The sequence below is a fragment of the Oncorhynchus clarkii genome, chromosome 12 (assembly GCF_045791955.1).
Source record: "Oncorhynchus clarkii lewisi isolate Uvic-CL-2024 chromosome 12, UVic_Ocla_1.0, whole genome shotgun sequence".
Taxonomy (NCBI): domain Eukaryota; kingdom Metazoa; phylum Chordata; class Actinopteri; order Salmoniformes; family Salmonidae; genus Oncorhynchus; species Oncorhynchus clarkii.
Window position 1 is genome coordinate 77,071,924 of NC_092158.1, and position 22,874 is coordinate 77,094,797.

Sequence of the window (22,874 nt, forward strand, 5' to 3'; positions counted from 1 at the left end):
ATCAGTGTACTCTTTGCGGCCCGTTCCATACCACACCAATCGGGACATACACGATAGAGAGGAAATCGTGTTCCTCGCCAGTCCGTACACGCCACTAGAATTCACTGAACATACTGCGAGAAAAAGGAGGGTGATAAAAAGAAGGCCAGGAGAAAGAGAAGGTGAAAGCAAAGAAGGGCATAAAAATATATTTGGTTGGGAGCGGAGGACGCATTGGCTTCGCAAGGAGAAGATTAGCGATTCAAATCATTTCCTAAAATTTTCTATATTCGGCGAATAAAAAAGTATTGTTAGCTAGCTAGCTACTGTTACGAGGTAGCGGAATGTGTAGCTAGCTAATTAGCAAGGAATTAGTGTTTTGTATTTACTTGGTTTACGTGTTCTATTGTGACTATTTTTCTAACGCTAGTAATCGTGTGAAATGTGCACGAGCCACACATGGTCATGGTGTTCTGTGTTGATTAGACAATAACAATCTAGCTAGCGGTACAATACATTTGGCCAAGAAGACCAGCTACAATCAGCTATTTGCACATTCAAGGAATAGCGTTCCTTGTCCCAGAATAGGGAATAAGTCAAAGGTAGCGTAGACTAGCTGCCGTCCAATGTTAATGTCGACCGACGTCGCATCCATAATGTTACCCGTTACTCGGGGAATGATGGACAGGGAAAAGGACATTGATACAGAAACCGGACCCCACGCGAACACGACCGGGGGTCCAGCAGCAGTAGTCCGGGGAATGAAACGAGGGGATCCTGAGCAAACAGCTGCAGCTTTGACCGAATTAGCAGGAGCAGAGTGCAAACGGCCAAGGATAGACGGGACGGTGGGTGTTGGTGACATTGGACAGGTAAGGAGTAGAACATTAACAAATGAAGCCAAATTGTTTCCGTTCGATGAGTTGTTTTCATTGAATGCGTGCAACATTGTAACCCCTGCATTAAACGATTTAATTTCAATAGCACGCTACGTCTATTGTTTCAAGAACATCAGTGGGTCATGGTTCTGTTGACAGGCAGGCCCACCTATCAATAGCATCGTCGCATCAACTGCAGTAACGAACGTGCGGTAGAATTACAATCTAGGTACTAAACGTGTCTTGCACATTGTTCGGTGCTCGTGGCAGCTAGACTAACACCATGATTATGGCCGAGACAAAGGTAATATGATAGCCCACAGTTTATCGGCAATGACAGTTAAACTACAGCATAGATCCGACGATACACAAGGGCCTTTAATGCATTTACGTGCACTGCACTTATGTACACACTGATATTCCCGCCTTTACCATGATGGTCTGTCTTTTGTCGTTGGACATCACATCAAAGCCTCCGACACAGGAGGGTACTCTCATTGGGAACAGTAATTTGTGCCAGTCCCCCTGGTCTGTGATTGGAGCTAGGTGCTAAAAAGAGGAGAGAGACAGGGGGTTGGGGGAGGGGTCACTATGGGAGAAACAAAGAACAGACCCCTTTTCGTGATAAGGGAGTAGGAAGGAAAGGGGCTTTAGGATACCTTGCCTCTAGCTATGGGCCTCTCCATGACTTGACTGCTGATACAGCATAGCAACAGTACTCTGCTCTTCGGCTAAACAGTGATATTACATGCACATACAGTATCTGTAAGCATCATTGAAAATAGCTGACATAGGGTTTTTGTTTGAGGCAGCAGTCAAACATGGTTCTGGGTCAGCTGTGGGTAATTGAATCCTGGGGATTGGGAAAATGTTTCAATTGGTACTGCTGCATACCTATTGCAATGACAAATGGGCAATCCATGTTCCTCACACCGTATAATGGATGAATGGTGATGACAAAAGGTTACGTGTAGATGGTGTGACAATGAGAGGTGCAACAGGATCTCGCTGCCAATCACTTATATTGATCTCCTGCCGTTGTGGGTCAGGCTGGAAATACGCCCACAGGAGAGAGGGAGGAAACAGGAGGATAGAAGGCAGGATTTACAGTATGAGAGAGAACACTTTAACATGAGAGAAGGAGAAAGATGTAGAAAAATCCTCTATGCAGCTTAGGTTTGACAATAACTAAAGGTAAACATTAAGAAATTACAATGGTGGTGCTTAATGTAATTAGACTGGATTACATCATCCTGTCCTGTAGGTGATATCATGTTCAGTGCTGAGAAGATGAGTTCACAAAATATTTTTGGTGCAGCAATAGATAGCTATTTGATATTCATACCTGCCCAGAGGACAGGATGGGTAACAGCCTAAATCATGGCTGACATATTAAATGAGAGAGGAGTGTCCTCATCTCCATCCTCTTCTTTTGTGTCTGTCATCCTCCCCCTAAGGCATATTTCCAGATTGCTAATTGACTCCTGGTCCATAGAATTTGAGTGTGCACTGCCTGTGAGACAAACCTCCCCACCCCTGCTCACTGTTTCTACTGTCCAATCTCTCTCTCTGTCTCTCTCTGTCTCTGTCTCTCTCTGTTTCCCACTATGCAGTATTGATGTGCCCTAGCCTAGTCCAGCATGGTAGTGTACAGTGTGCTGTATATGCCTCCCTCCGGCTCCTTCGAGAGCAGATTTTTCCTATCATTGGCAGCGGCTTTGTGTCGCGCTAAACGAGATCAAAGCTCATTTAGGAGAGAGCATTAACCAGACTGATCGCTTCAAGGGGAGGAGAGTAAAGGGGGGAGAGGGTGGGCGAGTGTTGAAGGGGAAACTACGATATAAACAAACCATTAAGATTATACAGTTTTGCACAGATAAGCTCCAAAGGTGCAGTATTCTTTGAAACTATCAGGCTACCAGGGAATGTTGACTAGTAATAGCGGGAACATTGGCTGTCATTAAAACCCCAAAGAAAAAAGTAGGAGTTATAATGTGCCGCACACTAGTGGACACTCACTAATGGTTGTCACTGAACTTTGAGCACAATGCTGCAGTGTCACCTTTGACCTTTCACCCCTTGAGATAAGCTCAAAATTCTCTTTAAGGTGTTTTTCAACACAACAGTGCTCAAACTCCCCCCCCCCCCCCCCCACACACATTTAATCCGATGCAGGGCCTACTACTTACACTCACATGTTAACTCTGGACACTGTTTGTTGTTGTCATGTTGTTGTCACCTCCCCTTCTACACCGCTGCCCCCAAACTGTCATATGTACTTCCATCTCCGCCCGCGAATGTCTCCCTGTCGGTAACGTTGATTCATCCTGTCTTCTTTCTCCTTATTTTTGTCCCCTCTGCTCCTCAGCGTATCACCCTCTGTCCACCCCTCCAATCCCTTCTTCCCCATCCCCCTCCTCCCTTACCATCTGTTGACCTCATGCCATTTTGCCCTCCTCCCTCCACTGCTCTCTTTTTCTGCCCATTTGCTCCAACTCTCAACTTTTTCACTTTTCCTAAAATAGAAAGTGGGGGAGAGAGAAACCCAGCAGAGCGACGCCCTTTAGTTGAGCATACAGAGAGAAAGTCACTGTATGAGGTGTGTCTGTACATTTCTGATCCGTAGAGTCTGGAGCTCCTGGCCCTCAGAGCAGCCACACCCTATAACTACCCCTCTACTGTAAATGAGTGTAATTAATACCAAAGTAGTTGGTACCCTGTTAAATTACTGTCTGTATCTGCATGGAAGAGGGTCTCATGACTTTCGTTGAGCGTAATAAAAGCTAGAAAAACTTTAGACTCAAAGCAGACCTGATATGCATACTTGGCCAAAGCGCCATATGCCCCGCAAAAGAAAGTGTGTGTGTGTTTTAACAATGAGTATCAAGTTCAGACCCCCCTCTCCCACCATTTTAAGGAAATATAAGTCACATGACATTCTTGGGGTATGAGTCATTGTCTCCATTTCTTGGTCTCTTCTTTTTGCTGTATTTTTCACTTCTTGTCTTTGTCTTTCTTAATCCCCACATTCTTCCACCCCTGTCTTCCTCTCCTAATTTCCATCTCACTCTCTTGTTCTTTCTTTTCCCTCCATCCCCCATTCGTCTCCCTCCCCCTTTCCTCCAGACAGATTGATTCCAGATGTTACCAAATTCTTCTCCTCTCCCTCCCCCTGTTCTAACCTAAACTCCTCCCTCTTCATCCTGCCTTTCTACTAGAACAAATCTTTTTTTTACTGCAACCTTGTTATGTATTGAATGGTGTGGGGTAGTTCTGGTTTCCAAGTGATGCGCTACATTGTTTTTCCACTGATGGTGCCTTGTCAGACTTAAACTCACTCGGGTATACATTGCCCGAGGCATTGGAGACCTGCGTCCTTTCAAATGTTCAGTGTGTCGCATCTTCATCAGTCCTCCACTGTCCAGCCTTTGAAGACTACCAGTGTTTTTACCTCGTGTGTTGCTGAATACAGCACTGTCCGTTCGGCGGCTCTCCCACTTGAATGCGGCGCACTGAGGAGTGTGTTTCCCCAGGGGATGAAGCACGAGGGGGAAATTGGTTCCAGATGAAACAGGAAGTGGATAGGGGGAGACAAAGAGAGGGCTGTTTTATGCAGGAGAGAGAGCCTGGACACTGCTGGGCTGAATAGCATACATCTCACTCCTCTGGCATGGGTCATGTATGCTATAGTCTGTACTGTCCAGACAGCATCACACATCAATCTGTCACTCACTTCTGCTGCTCACTACTTAAACGCTCTCTGTGCCCCGTCAAGTGTTGTCCCTCTATACTTGTTTGATTGACCTCATTCCCCTTTCCTTCCTCTTTCCCCTCCCTGTTTTTGCTCTGCCACTCCCTCCCTCTACCACCACCATGTCTCATTGTGGCGTGGCTGTGGAGCCCCATCCAGGGTTAGTGTAGTAAGCACAGCCAGCACAGCTAGCTTTCTGAGAGGGCATCTCTCCCGTGCTGTCGCCATGGCATCCTGAGTCAGGCCTTTCCCACGATTGGTTGAAAAAATTATAGTAGGGAGGGACCAATTCCCCCAGGAAGCAGGTTGGGGCAGAACCAGGAGGTTACCTCTGTCTGTTTACAATGAAGAGGCCACGACCACCTTTTTACTACATTACACCAGCACTGGCCTCTCACTGAATGGAAGCTAATGCAGATAGTGTATGAATTTATAATTAGTTTCTGACTCTCGTCTTTTAGCACAAGCACAATGGAAACATATTCACCCGTTTTAACACGTGTAGGCTGTTCCACCCTCCTTCCTCTGATTGAAAAGGCCGGAGACTTGTTACTCTGCCTCAATTCCCTGCACAGTGTACTGCTAGCATGTCAGACGGGCTCGCTGGAATCCTCTCTCCTTACTGTTGTCAATATCATTGTTTGGTTTAACTTTCCCCTATTGCTCTATCCCGCCCCCTCTCCCCCGTTCTTTTCCCTCCTCTTACATTGCCATGAACAATGGGTCTTCTGCCAGAGGGAGAGGGAGGGGTGACAGAAATAATCTAATTAGAAGTAATTACAGATCAATTAACCACAACACTAGATTCTGGGGCATGGACAGGGGAAGGGTCCGTTCTTTTTGTTGTTGCGGAGTGCAATTTGTTTTGTCGGCTTAATAAGGACCTGGCCTGGCTGCAGAATGATTCACCAGCTGCTCTAAATGGGTGAGGCAGCGCTCAGGGTCTAAACCAAAAGAGTCATCATGTTAACTTGTATAATCCTTTGTGAAATGTGCCCCCTTAATTTCCCTGCTTCTTTCCTGCACCATACGTATTTTCATAAATGTAATGGTCTGTAGGGTATACAGCTAGGGCTGGGAACTGCCAGGGACCTCACGATACAATATTATCACGATACTTAGGTGCCGATACGATAAGTATTGCGATTCTATGTGTTGCGATTCCAAACATATTGCTCACCATACGTCTGCTGCAGAGGGACTAGAGAGAGTTTTGATAAAACTGCTGAAAAGAAGCTGGAAAACAAGCTTTGAAGGAAAAATACTGGAGTATTGGTGCAGGTACAAACATAATATTGCGAAATTGTCAAAATGATGCGATCGGCAAAATGATATCCTGATATTTTACTGTATACATTGTTCCCCCATCACAAGTAACAGCTAGGCTGTTTCTCCTCTGGAGCATATTACTTTGTTAGGGGTGAACACATCACTGCAAAATGTTAGACTCATGTTGAATCACATCACATTTTCCAAACCCTTAACTCTCTCTTTTTATTTTTTAAATATTTTTTTTATAGAACAACGACCCTTTAACCCCAGGTTTCCTTGGATACCCACCTCACAGCCAGGTAAGAGTACCATCTTACTGAAGTCTCCTTTAATTTAGGTATAATTGATGGATGTATGGAGTTTCATGAAACACGTTATAGTACTATTATAGTACTTCAAAGGCCCAACACGAACATAGCCTACAGAAACTGTGACAACATTTTCTCTGAATCAATTTGATCTGCCTGTCTGCTGTGCACACTTTTCCACAATCCACATTCCCCTGCTCTCTTTCCCCTTATTTCTCTTAGTTTCTTGTGCTCTCCCTCCATATTGAGTGGTGCAGCAGTCTAAGGCACTGCATCTCAGTGCAAGTGGTGTCATTACAGTCCCTGGTTCGAATCCAGGCTGTGTCCCATCCGTCCGTGATTGGGAGTCCCATAGGGCGGCGTACAATTGGCCCAGCGTCGTCCGGGTTTGGACAGGGTTTTAAATATCGGTTCCAGTAATGAGTACCTTATGTGCACCAGACAGGGCTGTTTCTGACAGTCTCTTATCTTCCTGGGAGCAGCAGCACAGTGATGTATGTGTCTTCTGTCTGTTGTCATTGGTGAGATGTGAGTGCAGGTCTCTGGCAGAGCCACAGGAGGGGGGTGTTGGTCTGCCTGCCTGCCCTCCCACTCCTCTCAACATGATGGATCTCCACAGCTTTATCTCCATTATGTGTTTTTTCCTCCAACGTGCGTTCTTCTACCCCTGCCATCTCCTTTCTTGGGAATGCAGTTCGCTCGCTGCTTGTGCTGGAGAGGGGGGGAGGAGGGGTGGATGGAAAGTAGAATAGGCAGGAGAGAGGGAAAGCGAGGGGAGGATAGAGACTGAAGCAAGTGAGCCACCATATTGAAGTTAACCTTTCTGTGGTGAGGTAATATAGACCAGTGGTATTCAAAGTTGGGTCGGGACCCGAAGTGAGGTCACGGGGGAACTTTGGGGTTGCCAAAATATATATTTTTTATAAAAATTAAAGAGTGCCTGGTTTATTGTATAGGACAATAGAGAAAGATGTTGTTTTTTTAAATACTATTTTATTGAGTAAATGTATTTTGTTTTTCTTTGAATTTTGATAAGAGATGAAAATGGAACTAATTGAAGATTATTTGTTGATAATAATTGTACGATGTTAGATTTGGTGAGAAATCCCTGCAAAAAAATGGGGATGCCAGAAATTCTTGCTGAGGAAATTGGGTCCCAGCTGAAGAAGCTTGAAAACCATTGGGCTAGAAACGTCTGAAGTAACATGCATTTGGTAAGGTTGTTAAAATAGTTAGGTTCTCATGTGTTTGTTTGGATCATAACTTACTTATTTGATTCAAGACTAGTCAAATATACAACACATGTTTTAAATGATTTAATGCTAGCTATTTCTTAGTGATGTAATCGGGTATACATAGGAGTTGAGCCGGTGGTCATGCAAAGGGTTGGACGAGTTAGTGTAGCTTACCTGCACTCCAGCTGGAGTTCCTATGGGCTATTGTGTGTTGGTTGATTTGGCTGTAGGTTTGGCTGTGTCAATAGGGACAATGTTTATGCATGGTGGCTTAGCCGAAACCCTACATATTTTGGTTTGTCTGGAGGTTGGTAGGGTCCAGTAGTATGAGTCTAGTGCCCCTCCTCATCACGTTTAGGCTACAGAAGCCATGATGATCCTAGTCAGTCAGTATACAGTGACCACACAGTGCTGTATCTGCCTCTGATGATATAGAAAAGAATACGTTTGACTGTGGGGTCAGTAGTTTGTTGTGCATTTACTGCAGCAAATTCACATCCATACCTAAGGACCACAATGGCTTTATTGTGTTTTCATCCTTTAATTTATATGTATGTATTTTTGTCTCAAATCAAATGTTATTCGTCAGATGCTTCGTAAACAACAGGTGTGGACTAACAGTGAAATGCTTACTTTGGGGGCCCTTAATAATTGTTGAATTTTTTTAATTGAACCTTTATTTACTAGGCAAGTCAGTTAAGAACACATTCTTATTTTCAATAATCACTAGTTAACTACACATGGTTGATGATACAGTGCCTTGCGAAAGTATTCGGCCCCCTTGAACTTTGCGACCTTTTGCCACATTTCAGGCTTCAAACATAAAGATATAAAACTGTATTTTTTTGTGAAGAATCAACAACAAGTGGGACACAATCATGAAGTGGAACGACATTTATTGGATATTTCAAACTTTTTTAACAAATCCAAAACTGAAAAATTGGGCGTGCAAAATTATTCAGCCCCTTTACTTTCAGTGCAGCAAACTCTCTCCAGAAGTTCAGTGAGGATCTCTGAATGATCCGATGTTGACCTAAATGACTAATGATGATAAATACAATCCACCTGTGTGTAATCAAGTCTCCGTATAAATGCACCTGCACTGTGATAGTCTCAGAGGTCCGTTAAAAGCGCAGAGAGCATCATGAAGAACAAGGAACACACCAGGCAGGTCCGAGATACTGTTGTGAAGAAGTTTAAAGCCGGATTTGGATACAAAAATATTTCCCAAGCTTTAAACATCCCAAGGAGCACTGTGCAAGCGATAATATTGAAATGGAAGGAGTATCAGACCACTGCAAATCTACCAAGACCTGGCCGTCCCTCTAAACTTTCAGCTCATACAAGGAGAAGACTGATCAGAGATGCAGCCAAGAGGCCCATGATCACTCTGGATGAACTGCAGAGATCTACAGCTGAGGTGGGAGACTCTGTCCATAGGACAACAATCAGTCGTATATTGCACAAATCTGGCCTTTATGGAAGAGTGGCAAGAAGAAAGCCATTTCTTAAAGATATCCATAAAAAGTGTTGTTTAAAGTTTGCCACAAGCCACCTGGGAGACACACCAAACATGTGGAAGAAGGTGCTCTGGTCAGATGAAACCAAAATTGAACTTTTTGGCAACAATGCAAAACGTTATGTTTGGCGTAAAAGCAACACAGCTGAACACACCATCCCCACTGTCAAACATGGTGGTGGCAACATCATGGTTTGGGCCTGCTTTTCTTCAGCAGGGAGAGGGAAGATGGTTAAAATTGATGGGAAGATGGATGGAGCCAAATACAGGACCATTCTGGAAGAAAACCTGATGGAGTCTGCAAAAGACCTGAGACTGGGACGGAGATTTGTCTTCCAACAAGACAATGATCCAAAACATAAAGCAAAATCTACAATGGAATGGTTCAAAAATAAACATATCCAGGTGTTAGAATGGCCAAGTCAAAGTCCAGACCTGAATCCAATCGAGAATCTGTGGAAAGAACTGAAAACTGCTGTTCACAAATGCTCTCCATCCAACCTCACTGAGCTCGAGCTGTTTTGCAAGGAGGAATGGGAAAAAATTTCAGTCTCTTGATGTGCATAACTGATAGAGACATACCCCAAGCGACTTACAGCTGTAATCGCAGCAAAAGGTGGCGCTACAAAGTATTAACTTAAGGGGGCTGAATAATTTTGCACGCCCAATTTTTCAGTTTTTGATTTGTTAAAGTTTGAAATATCCAATAAATGTCGTTCCACTTCATGATTGTGTCCCACTTGTTGTTGATTCTTCACAAAAAAATACAGTTTTATATCTTTATGTTTGAAGCCTGAAATGTGGCAAAAGGTCGCAAAGTTCAAGGGGGCCGAATACTTTCGCAAGGCACTGTATTACTAGATATTATCTAGCGTGTCCTGCGTTGCATATAATCTGACTGAGCATACAAGTATCTGACTGAGCGGTTGTAGGTAGAAGCAGGCGCGTAAACATGAATTCAAACAGCACTTTCGTGCGTTTTGCCAGCAGCTCTTTGTTGCGCGTCAAGCATTGCTGTTTATGACTTCAAGCCTATCAACTCCCGAGATGAGGCTGGTGTGACCGAAGTGAAATGGCTAGCGCGCTAATAGCGTTTCAAACGTCACTCGCTCTGAGCCTTCTAGTAGTTGTTCCCCTTGCTCTGCATGGGTAACGCTGTTTCGATGGTGGCTGCTGTCGTTGTGTTGCTGGTTCGAGCCCAGGGAGGAGCGAGGAGAGGGACGGAAGCTGTTACACTGGCAATACTAAAGTGCCTATAAGAACATCCAATAGTCAAAGGTTAATGAAATACAAATGTTATAGAGGGAAATAGTCCTACAATAACTACAACCTAAATCTTCTTACCTGGGAATATTGAAGACTCATTTTAAAAGGAACCACCAGTTTTCATATGTTCTGAGCAAGGAACTGAAACGTTAGCTTTCTTGCATAGCACATATTGCACTTTTACTTTCTTCTCCAACACTTTGTTTTTGCATTATTTAAACCAAATTGAACATGTTTCATTATTTACTTGAGGCTAAATAGATTTTATGGATGTATTATATTAAATTAAAATAAGTGTTCATTCAGTATTGTTGTAATTGTCATTATTACAAATTTTAAAAAAATCTGCCGATTAATCGGTATCAGCTTTTTTGGTCCTCCGATAATCGGTATCGGCGTTGAAAAATCATAATCGGTCGACCTCTAGTTTGGACCATGATAGATCCTTAGTAATGTGGACACCAAGGAACTGAAAGCTTTCAACCCGCTCCACTACAGCCCAGTAGATGTATCCTGTAGTCCACAATCAGCTCCTTTGTGTTGCTGACTTTAAGGGAGAGGTTGTTGTCCAGGCATCACACTCATTATAGGCTATTATAGGCTATTTCATCGTCGTCTGTGATCAGGCCTACCACCATCGTGTCGTCGGGAAACGTATTGATTGTCTTGGAGTCGTGCGCAGCCACACAGTTGTGGGTGAATGGGGAATACAGGAGGGGACTAAGCACGCACCCCTGATGGGCCCCCATGTTAATGGTAAGCGTGGTGGATGTGTTGTTGCCAACCCTCATCAACTGGGGGTGGTCCGTCAGGATATCCAGGATCCTTAGCTTAGTGATGAGCTTGGAGGGTACTACGGTGTTGAACGCTGAGCTATAGTCAATAAACCGCATTCTCACGTAGATGTGTATTTTGTCCAAGTGGAAAAAGATCTGTGGATCTCGTCAGGGTGGTATGTGAATTGGAGTGGATTCAGGATGTCTGGGATCATGGTCTTGACGTGAGCCATGACCAGCCTTTCAAACCATTTCATGGCTACAGATGTGAGTGCTACGAGACGATAGTCATTTAGACAGGTTACCTTGGCATTCTTGGACACAGGGACTCTGGAGGTCTGCTTGAAACAGGTTGGTATTACAGACCAGGTCAGGGATAGGTTGAAAATGTCAGTGAAGACACTTGCCAGCTGGTCAGTGCATGTATGCGTCCTGGTAATCCGTCTAGCCTCGCAGCCTTGTGAATGTTAACCTGTTTAAAGGGCTTACTCACATCGGCTACGGAGAGCGTGATCACAGATGTCCGGATCAGTTGGTGCCCTCACGCTTGGTTCAGTGCATAGAAGGCATTTATAGCTCGTCTGTCTGGTAGGCTCACTTCACTGGGTAGCTCGTGGCTGGGTTTCCCTTTGTAGTCCGTGATAGTTTGCAAGCTCTGCCATATCCGACGAGCATCAGAGCCGGTTTAGTAGGATTCGATCTTAGTCCTGTTTTGACGCTTTTGCCTGTTTGATGGTTTATCGGAGGTTATAGTGGGATTTCTTATGTCTGGGTTAGTGTCCCACTCCTTGAAAGCGTCAGCTGTAGCCTTTAGCTCAGTGTGGATGTTGCCTATAATCCATTGCTTCTGGTTGGGATATGTACGTACGGTCACTGTGGAGACGTCATCGATGTATTTATTAATGAAGCCAGTGACTGATGTGGTATACTCCTCAATACTATCGGATGAGTTCCGGAATATATTCCTATTTGAGTTTTTGCTTGTGAGCAGGAGTCCGGGGGATAGAGTTATGGTTGCACAGGTTAAATGCTGGTACAAATTGAGGAAGACGGATTTCAGTGTTCCTGCATTAAAATCACCGGCGGCTAGGAGCGCTGCCTCTGGATGAGTATTATTTACTTATGGCTTTATACAGTTTGTTGAGTGCAGTCAGTGCCAGCATCGGTTTGTGGTGGTAAATAGACAACTAAGAGAAAATATAGATAAAAAGTGTCTTGGTAAATAGTGTGGTCTGCAGCTTATCATGAGGTATTCTACCTCTCCGGCTGGACCAGCCTGCTACTTTTAATAGTCAAATAAATTCAATCTACTTAATTAGTAGAGCTATGTATTGTTTGTTGGTATGTAGGAATGCATGCATTGGCCTTCAGATTAATATTGCAATATCGATATATAATCCATCATGGACAAGAAAATATTGATTAGGACTATTGCATCAGCACAGAATGCCCATATCAGTGCATCCCTATATGCATGGCCTTATGATGATCTGTGTTTGTGGGGGAGGGGCATTGTTTGAATGTATGTGTGAGAGAGAGTGTGATGGAAATAGCCCTTTGTTTGAAAGCGTGTGTGTGTTTGTGTGCCTGCCAGGGTGCACAATAAATATGGCTGTGCATCTGTGTGTTTATCAGTGTGTTCAGTCTGTGTAGTTAATCCTTAGATCATCCCCCATTCATCCTCTCATCCTCCTCACTTACACCCTAATCCCGTCATCCCTCGCTCTTTCCCCCATCCCTTTATCCTTTTATCTCTATCCCGTTATCTCTCGCTCGCATCCACTGCCTCTCTCAGCCTCTCGCTTACCCTTTTCCCACCACCTCCCATCACCTCTTTTGGTCCCTCTCTCCCTCCCTCTCTCCATCTCTGTAGTAGCCAACCTCAGCAGATGTCTGCATACTGGCATAGACGTTTTGCAGGCAGGGCAGAAAAGGGGAGAAAAAAACAAGAAGTGCAGGGGAACTGCACTCCTCTCTCCCATCGAACCCCAACAGTACTGTAGTGTAGGAAATGAAAAAGCGCAATGCAGAGTAATAAATATACATGTTGTGAAGGTGTAGAATTGGGCCGTAGCAGTTTGAAGCTGTTTCCTCTCTGGGTAATGAACATGGGGAGGTGAGGGGGAGCTGCCTGCCTGCCTGCCTGCCTGCCAGCCTAACATGGGGTTGACAAGCTGCCATCCAATAAATAAATGATTAAAAAAACCTGCAATGCAGTGGGTAGCGCTACAGTGTGAAACGGAGCTTCTTCTTCTCAGGGCTGCCAAACAGCAGCTCCTTCCTTCCTAACCTGTCAGTACCTAGCCTGAGAGGGGAGGGGAGGGGATGGAGAGACTGATGGATAGGAGGGACCCAGCCAGGCTCACAGAGAGGGAAAGTTTGAAGGGGGATGGAACATGCAGAAGCCATGACCGAGCAGAGCAGGAGCGGTAGTGTGAGTGAGAAGTGACACACGTCAGAGGAAGAAGAGAAGAGACACGAGCTGTAAGAGAACTGACAAGGGGCAAACAGCGAAGAGGGGGAGAGTGACAAGGACACAAGGCTTGCGTGGTGCTAAGGCAAGGGGGAACACTGGCGGAGAGCGAGGGAGAATTTGAATCTGAGAGAGACGTGGACAGAAGGTGCTTCCCGGCGGATGGTAACAGACCACATTCAGAGTGGAATAGAGAGAGAGAGACTCTTCCTTCCCGTGCAGACAATGATGGGGCTGTACTATCCTGCGGTGTTGCCGGTGAGTTCGTTCCTGTCATAGCCAGTTTTCTGTACGTTCCTATCCAGAATAGCAGGTTTAGACCTGGAACATCGAAAGAACAAAATGCTTTGCTCTTTTCTACATGTTTTGAAATAATATGCAGTTGATTCGACTGATGTTTACCTAGCTAGTTTTGATACGTTGCATAAGGCAAGGCCTCAGATTACTACGTGGAGTTATACTGTTGTTTCTCTTTTACCACAAACACATGCACATAGCCTACACATTGAGGAACGCTCAATGTTTTGTGACTAGTATTATGTAACGTAACTTGTTTTTTATCATTTAAATATGTAGATGTGTTACTGGCAGCAAGAGGGGTTAACTGTGTACATGTTCTAATGAGCCTGCTGCCCCAACATGTTCTGTGGTCCTGGCTGTGCTTCAGGGCCTCAAGGAGATCCAGGCTTCTGCAAATGTCTCTGTAAATTAGCAGTGTTGAGCTGTGTGTATGTCGCACGTTGCGGCCATGCTGACTGTACAGAACATCATGTTAGTCCAGGGGGTGCGGTGGGGGGCTGCTGGAATGAGAAGGGGGTGCTACAGCAATTCTTTGTTGTCTTCCCAGCTGTCTTGCTGTTTAACCCCCTCCCCCCTTTCTGAGTGAAAGAGACAGGTGCCAAGAAACAGTTGTGACTCCTTCCCCTCACTCCTTCTGTTGGTATGACCCAGCCTCCCCTTTCCTCCCGCCACAATACTGGATGGGATGCTGTGAGGTTCTGTGCTCTGGGTGCTGATTGGACAGTTAGCAGCAGGAATCTCCCCAAGTGCTTTTAACTCCAGCACATGCAGGAGCTCGACCCTCCCCTCTCTCCCATTTATCTGCTGTTTCTCTTTCCTCAGGCATCAGCAGCTGTTACCTAAACATGTTTTTCTCCTCAAAGGGCTAGGGCAGCCAAATGGGGGATGTTTTTTTTTTGGGGGGGGGGTTCAAGTGTGAATGCATTTTAAAGGTGTCACCAATCATCCACTGTCCCATGCGATCGGTGAGAAGTGAAGTTAAGAAAATACCTTCTCTTAGTTGATAGATTTAAAGTGTATGCGTGTGAGTGCATTAGGGTTATAAATGCTGTTTGCTACCCCATCAATTTAACTTACAGCTTTGCTATTAAGCAACCAAGCAAAGTGCAAACACAGCAACCAACCATATGAATGCCGGGTTCTGAGAAATGGCGTGATGGTGGTGTATTTTACTGCCTCACCTCCATTACTGCAGCACCCTGCTTGGTTTAGAGAGGGAAGGCAGGGATGGTGGTGTATTTTACTGCCTCACCTCCATTACTGCAGCACCCTGCTTGGTTTAGAGAGGGAAGGCAGGGATGGTGGTGTATTTTACTGCCTCACCTCCATTACTGCAGCACCCTGCTTGGTTTAGAGAGGGAAGGCAGGGATTGTGGTGTATTTTACTGCCTCACCTCCATTACTGCAGCACCCTGCTTGGTTTAGAGAGGGAAGGCAGGGATTGAAAGTATTTTGCGGAGCCCCACCCAAGTGTTAGCCCCCAGGGGTATGAGACTTACCTGCTGCTTCACATTTGCACCAACCAAACTGCTGCAGAACTGGCAGACAATATTACAGCACTAATGCACTCTGAGACATCTGTCTCCACTACAGGCTTACTGCTGCCCCTCACCCTGCCCATCTAAACCTGCAGTACAGACAATCCAGCTGGCTCAAGGGACGTGCAGAAAAGCATTGAGCTTTGAATAGACAGCACAGCAAGTATGTTAATTTGCACACATGCACTATTGTGATTGACAGAAACAATGGCCAGTTCTGCTGCAGTGCAGTGTTGAGTCTCAGAGGCTCCTTAAGCCCCTTCCCCCACTATCGGCTGACGGAGCTGGTTCAGTTCAATGGACACATGGCGCAGCAACGTTTATTCTCTTGTCTTCTTCGCTGGGCTGAAAGAGAAGAAATCCTCACTAGTGTTGGTGGCTGACTCAACTAAATATTGTGAGGAAACTTTAACAGCGATCAGGCATGGATGTTAATCCTCCCAAATACACTGATTCGTCCCCCTACAGCAGGCTAGGTCTTAGGGTGCTGGGTTGTTTCCCTCTGCAATTATCTGCATAGAGCAGCGTTTCATAGAGAGACCGAAGGATTAGGAGGGTCATGTCAGTGAACTTGGCAAAGGTTAAGTGTCAGGGAGGAGGTTTGCTCCTCCACCATACCAGACATCTTTCAGAGTTTTGGGACCGTGTATGGCCACCATGGTGTTGGTGCCGTAGTGGACGTGGCTCACGTTGAGCCGTCTGTAGGAGTATATAATGGGGAGGCTGCTGAGGGAAGTCTTTTTAAAGATGTCCTGTCCAGCCGGGCTTTCAGAATCAGTGTGGTACGGCTGAACCTCCAACTGCTCTTGCATGGTCCCATCCTTCATGGCCAACAACAACCTCTGATCTCTTTGGTGTGTTTATGTCATATTGACTGAGTCAGTGAATACAATAGCCTGTACTACCACCGGACCTTTAGAAACTGACCAACTCTTTTGTTAAGAGTCTAATGCTCTGTTACCCTTAAATGCAATGCCATGTGTTATTTTGCTTGTGGTGCCTGTAGGGTTTAAGCCAATTAGCTGTGAATGTACCGTGGAGGGATGGGCTGTATATTATGTGTCGTGATTTTCATTGGTTGACAACCCTGAAGGAGTGACAGGGTTTCAGTACATAAGCGCCCTTACATGGAGATGGGAGGCGGCTACAGCGTTATGCTTGACTGGCTCTTGGGATCCGTGGGTCACGTTTCATAGCGGCGGTGGCTTTGACTGACTTGGGGGAGGCGGGGCGGAGGTAGAAACCCTCGTCTGGATTTCATCAAGCGAGGAGGGAGAAAGAAGGAGAGGAAAAAGGAGAGAGAAAGCATATCTATTTCTCCAGCTGCAGAAAAAGGAAGAGGAGCGTACTACTGCATTGGAGAGAGAGACGGGAAGAGGCGGCATATTTAATGCAAAGCAATGCGTCACAGTAGGCTGTAGATTAGTTTAATAGTGGTTATTTATTCATGATACACGGATTGGGATTAGAGTAACTAGCAGGTTAAAAAGATTACTGTAGTCTACTAACACTCTTCACTGACTGTCTACTGTACTGTGCAACTGAATTCAAATTATTTCATTACGCTGCAGTCACTGCACACATTTTAACACATGCACTCTCGCAACGTTCGCTGAATATTTTGACCCACATTTGCAAGCCCTCTCTCTCCCCCCCGGTCCTCTTGGTGTATGGAAAAACCTATGGTGTCTCAGGTAACACTTCTGTACTACCGCCGTGGTGTGTGAAGAGATAGAGGGATGCAGAGTTTAGCCTATCGTAATTCAGATGGTGCATTTAATATTGTGTTATACGTTCATGCAGAACAGTAAATCTGAAGTTATTTTGAAAGGGTACCTTGTGGTCAAATGAGATTTGTCTTAGACTGTTTTATATTCAATCCTGCGTTGCCTTTGAACATCACCTAGTGGCTTACTAGTGAGTTATGATATATATGATATTGTATACAAATATACATGTGAAATATTATACAACATGACTGTACAACCCCCTCTGTCTCTTGAAATTTGTAAACAATTTGATCATTCCGTTTCCGTTTGTAATACAATGTTTTTCCACATGAGTTCATTCTTTCCTTTTTGCAACACAGAATTACTCCCTTTTTATAATAGCCTCTCTCTCTCCATCTCTCTCTTCTCTCCCTCTCCTCTCTCTCTTCTCTCCCTCACATCTCTCTTCTCTTCCTTAACCTCTCTCTCTCTCTCTCTCTCTCTCTCTCTCTCTCTCTCTCTATCTCTTCTCTCGCTCTCTCTCGCTCTCTGCTCTGTGTGTGAAATACTGCCATTTAGGGCAGTGTTACTGTTGCCTCTCAGTGAGTGTGGCAGGAATGTCCCGTTGACAAATGGGTTGAGTACTACCAGCCCTCAGCCAGTACCTTCTCTCTACTATTTAGCTTTGTCCATCCTTCAGTGGATACCAGTGAGTAGCCTAAATATCCATTCCAGTACTCACATGATCGAGATACTGTACTGTTAGAAACACCCACTACACTTCCACCCCTCCCCCATCCTCTGAGCCTCCAACACAGATTTGGATTTGGTCACTGTGACTCAGATGATGGGGAGCACCTTTTACTGCCTGGTTCCAGACTTCTACATGTTTATGGATGACACGTCTTTACAGGAGGAAGGAGTCTTTGATTCCCTACATTTAACCTATTTGTAATCCTCCTTCATTTAATCATCCTCCCCGTTTTATGCAGGACTTATGTGCTATTGTTATTATTAAGTTAATGACATTGCAATGAATGCAGTTTGCAGTCAGCCTCATAAGCGATTCATATGGACCAGAATACATCAGGAGAGGCTGGGGGAATATAGCAGTAGAACACTTTTTCCACCCTGTTCTGAATTAAACCTACTTTTGTTGCACTCGTTATCTTGGAGGCACAGAACCGAGAGCTTAGTCCTCCTTATCAAGTAGAGGGGATTTAACAGTAGCCGGGACGGTTCTTTCCACTGCCGTTTCAAGATGAGAAGTCTGCAGTCCCTGGGATTAGTGAATCCTCATTTGCTTTACTGCCCCGCAACTTAGTTTCCCTGGTAATTAAAAAGGCTGTCTGGAGCCTGGGTGTCGCCTCGCCCAGGCCTGGCTGGCCGGCTGACTGACTGGCCCGTTTTAATGGTATTGGATGCTGTCATCACGCCTGGAAGGCCACGAAGCAGTTTCATGGCCCGAAACAAAATGGCGCCCCCCCATTCCTCCCTCCCTACAAGCTTTTCTCTTTCTGAACACAGTTGGGGTGTTTTTGAAGTTATTACAGGATGTCCTTGAGTGTGTGACTGAGGAGTGCTATATCACAGTGTCACCATATAACTGACACCTTTTTTAAAATCGTGACCGGCTGGCCACTACAATCCATTACCGGGCTTATCATGAAGACAGTATAGTAACAGTGCTGTGGCAATGGCCTGGAGCCGTCTCCCAACTCAACTGGTTCTGATATGAATTCATATCAAGTGTAACTAAAAAGGATAACGGTATCTGTTCACGGGGTATAACAGGTACTCATTGTTGTAAATATTCTCTGGATATGCGTGTACATGGATTGTGAGCAGGCTTGTGTAGCAATGTGTGTATCAGATTTTGTGATTTGTCAATAATAGATGTGGTTGCAGTGAATATTTCATGGTAGGCTGACTGAAACGCTCTGCTGTCAGAGATATGGAGAGAGAGAGAGAGTAGGAGGGAGGGCGAAATTGAAGCTGTGTTTTTAACCCGCGTTCTAGTCTCTCCCTGCCCTCCATCTGCACGGTACAGTACAGTAATGCCTACTAGTATTAACCCTGTCTTCTCCTCTGTCAGGGTTCTCAAGATTCAACGGGGGGCCAGGAGGGGCTGGTGCCCCCGCCCTTCTCAGCGTTCCCTCCACCACCCCCTCCGCAGAACGGCCTGGGGACAGAGTTTGGTGGTGCTTTGTTTGGTGCTGGTGGGCAAGGGCCTTCGGATTCAGGGGCTGGAACAAATGGCTCAGCCACCACATCCAACATCTTACCCACCCCGGTGAGTGTTATGGTTGGTTTTATTGTTAGGCTCACTCTGCATTTGTCCCGACAATGATCAAGATTACTTGGATCATTCCATTTATCAGCCTTTCTCTCCTCTCCCCCAGCAGACAGAAGTGTCCCCAGGTCAGGTAGATGGAGTGGGGCAGTGCGTGGCAGTAGAATTAGCAGGAGTATCCGGGGCTGACTCCGCAGAGGCCAAAGGAACCCCAAAACGACTTCACGTCTCCAACATCCCCTTCCGCTTCCGAGACCCTGACCTCAGGCAGATGTTTGGGGTAAGAATCTGGGAACTTCCTTGCTGCACTTTGAGATGAGGAGTAAATCAGTTTAACCCTCCTGTTGTTTAATTGATGGTTGGTGTCAGACTGGGTGTTGAGAAGAACAAAAAGCCAGACAGTCACAAAGGGAGGAACACTCATGTCCTTTGATGTACTCTATCACAGGGCCATGAGAGCCACAGAGAAGTAGTCAGTAGTTAGTGAACGAGTGAGGATAGGAAGGCGTGTACTTACAAAGGGATAGAAAAATAGACAATAGAAGGTAGTTTGATTGAATTTATTTTGGTACAATACTGCCTCCTAGTGTGCTGCAGGTGTAGTTCACCCCTGATTGTCAATTAATTACACTGAGTACATAAAGTTGACTTTTTGTTTGTATCCTAATTTCTTGTGTTTTTGTTTATTTTCAGCAATTTGGGAAGATTATTGATGTTGAGATCATTTTCAATGAGAGGGGCTCAAAGGTGAGTGAGATGGTAAACATGTCCTCAGTCCCACCGCTGTGGACATTATGATGAAAAAGTAAAGTGTTGACTGTGTCTCAATGCTACATTTTCCATACACACTGTGCCCTACTTACCTGCACTGATAGTATAAACAATAGGGTAGTATTATGGTTTTAAAGAACTCCAGGCCACTATTGAACGTCTGAAACTAGATTGAAAGTAAGTCAAAATTATACTGGACCTATATATTTTCTAATAACTGCAAATAGATTTTGAAAAGCAAATCGGTCCCATGAAAATCTGTGCGGCCCTCCGTTGAATTTCGACATTCCGTTTGCCCAACCCTTCCCTAATCAGTAACCACCGTATCAGTTCTAGAACAAACAGTATAAACCAGTGATTACAACTGTGTACCTGTTCAGTAAATGTGTAATGAAATGAGTAAAACTAGCTAAATCAAAGGGTTTTGATTTTCTACAGAACAACTGGTATGTTTCTTCCACCCCTCTCCTTACGCTGTCTTTGTGGTGCTCCTCTTTTTCCTCTGTCTGTCTACCCCAGGGCTTTGGCTTTGTCACGTTTGAGACCAGCGCCGACGCAGAGAAAGCCCGGGAAAGGCTTCACGGCACGCTAGTGGAAGGTCGCAAGATAGAGGTAATTTAACCCATCTCCTCTTCCTACCATCGTTCCGTTCCTCTGCCTGTACACTGATTCGCTAGCTGCCATCCTTTTCCACTGACATGCTCTGATGTGGTCTCTGCTGGTACCCACCAGATGGTTTGCTGCCTTTTTTCGGAGCGTTTGTCTTGTTTCCTGGTTCATTTGGGGTCGGGGGAGAGTTGAAACCTCAAGGCATGCTGGGAAGTTTTCGCTCTCTAAATCGTTTAGGTCTCAGTTCTGTCTTGCACCATTTCTTATTTCTTATTATAGCTTCCACTGCTTTGATTTCAAAATACAATCTAAATCATCTTTCTCTGTTGCTGGAACCGCGGGACATTAGGAGAACGTGATGAGACGATGATGCATGGCCGATTGTACCCAGGTTGATCATATCTTAGTTCCTAGTCTAGAATGCTCCCCCTCCCCTCCCCTGTGCTGCAAAGTGGTAGTGACAAGCTTATGTCTCCTGGCCTCCAGCATGCAGCACAGTGCTCTCCTCTCCATCTGTAAAATAACTACGCCATATATTTCATATTTAGCTCCCTCCTTTCACTATCATTTTTTTTAATAAGCTTTGGCTCGTATGTGACTGTTTCAGGGTTGGGGAGAAGCTGAGAAGATGCATGTTTTTCTTTGACATATTGTCCGTTTGCGTGCCACTGATATCCTGCCCATCTCTGGAGCAGATCTATTTTAAGCCAGGTTCTTAGCCAATCACGATCCTGCATGGGCTCCTGCCTCCTTGCTGTGGTTAACTGTGGTAGTTGTGTCCTGCATGATGGTGATGGCTGGACCCGCTTGGGTTTCATCTCAGCTCTCCAACGTCTGGTTCTGAATGACACCTGCATCCAATGGTCTGTAAAACCCTACATTTCACCTTCAGTCAATCAGCAAGTTGAATGGATACTGATGGAGCCCAATGAAAACCCACATCAGTTAAACTTCTATAAATCAGCAACCTATTTGTTTGGCCCTGGTGGTTCAGTAACCTCTGTGTCTGTAGTCTCTGGAGTATCTTCTTGTTTCATGCATGAACTTTATCACTTTAATTGTAAGGAAGTTTCTCTCTCTCTTTCGCCTTTTGTCATTGCTGCATGTGTGACAGTAGTTGATCTCTCTGAAGCTGTGGCCAGGCCTTTGTAATCTGCATGGGGTCAACAGGAGTGTCTGTCATCAGGTTTGTCTGTGTTTGACTAGTGCATGGGATAGAACAGCCGTACAGACTAATAAAGGTTGTTCTGTATTTATACACTCATTCAGCACCGGAGGAAAAGCCCAGCATGCCTTTGAGGCACTGCTATGTGACGATTCTTCTCTCTCCTAGAAGTTGTTTGCAACCCTAGCTTTGTCATTGGTCATATAATTTACGTTGTTTTTTAACTGGCTGTTATTCTAACAAATGTGAAGATACTAATTTAAAACTGGCTAAGCTTAGAGGCAATGTTCTGACATGAGGAATGTTTAGATGTGTTAATGGTCCCGTACTAGGCTAGGCTTAGATTACACATTGTTTTGCTTAAAATACTACCGTAGTATGTCTTTCAGTTTCCTAACCCATTGTTTTGCTTAAAATACTACCGTAGTATGTCTTTCAGTTTCCTAACCCATTGTTTTGCTTAAAATACTACCGTAGTATGTCTTTCAGTTTCCTAACCCATTGTTTTGCTTAAAATACTACCATAGTATGTCTTTCAGTTTCCTAACCCATTGTTTTGCTTAAAATACTACCGTAGTATGTCTTTAGGTTTCCTAACCCATTGTTTTGCTTAAAATACTACCGTAGTATGTCTTTAGGTTTCCTAACCCATTGTTTTGCTTAAAATACTACCGTAGTATGTCTTTCAGTTTCCTAACCCATTGTTTTGCTTAAAATACTACCGTAGTATGTCTTTCAGTTTCCTAACCCATTGTTTTGCTTAAAATACTACCGTAGTATGTCTTTCAGTTTCCTAACCCATTGTTTTGCTTAAAATACTACCATAGTATGTCTTTCAGTTTCCTAACCCATTGTTTTGCTTAAAATACTACCGTAGTATGTCTTTCAGTTTCCTAACCCATTGTTTTGCTTAGGAAACTCTGAAAGATATACCATGGTAGTATTTTACCAGATTGTTTTTGAAATCAGGAGTGTGTATATTCTGTTTGCTGTCCTTTTGCATGGGATTTATTGGAAGTATGTGTGCATGAT

The 22,874-nt window shown here is 44.7% G+C and overlaps 1 protein-coding gene across 10 annotated transcripts in view; it reads left to right on the forward strand.

Moving 5' to 3' along the window:
• The window catches only part of LOC139421358 (RNA binding protein fox-1 homolog 2-like), a 39,281-nt gene continuing 16,407 nt past the window's right edge, over positions 1 to 22,874 (forward strand). For 2 of the 10 annotated variants that reach the window (XR_011635611.1, XR_011635612.1), the window contains exons 1-6: positions 32 to 851; positions 6,129 to 6,179; positions 19,100 to 19,309; positions 19,407 to 19,577; positions 19,991 to 20,044; positions 20,588 to 20,680. Coding sequence is in view for 8 of the 10 variants with exons in the window: in XM_071172150.1 (XP_071028251.1) it covers positions 606 to 851; positions 6,129 to 6,179; positions 19,100 to 19,309; positions 19,407 to 19,577; positions 19,991 to 20,044; positions 20,588 to 20,680 (825 nt within the window). In the remaining 2 variants the exon portion in view is untranslated. Of the gene's footprint in view, positions 852 to 6,128; positions 6,180 to 19,099; positions 19,310 to 19,406; positions 19,578 to 19,990; positions 20,045 to 20,587; positions 20,681 to 22,874 lie in introns of all 10 variants that reach the window. The other 8 variants (XM_071172151.1, XM_071172150.1, XM_071172149.1 and 5 more) reach the window with 8 other exon arrangements.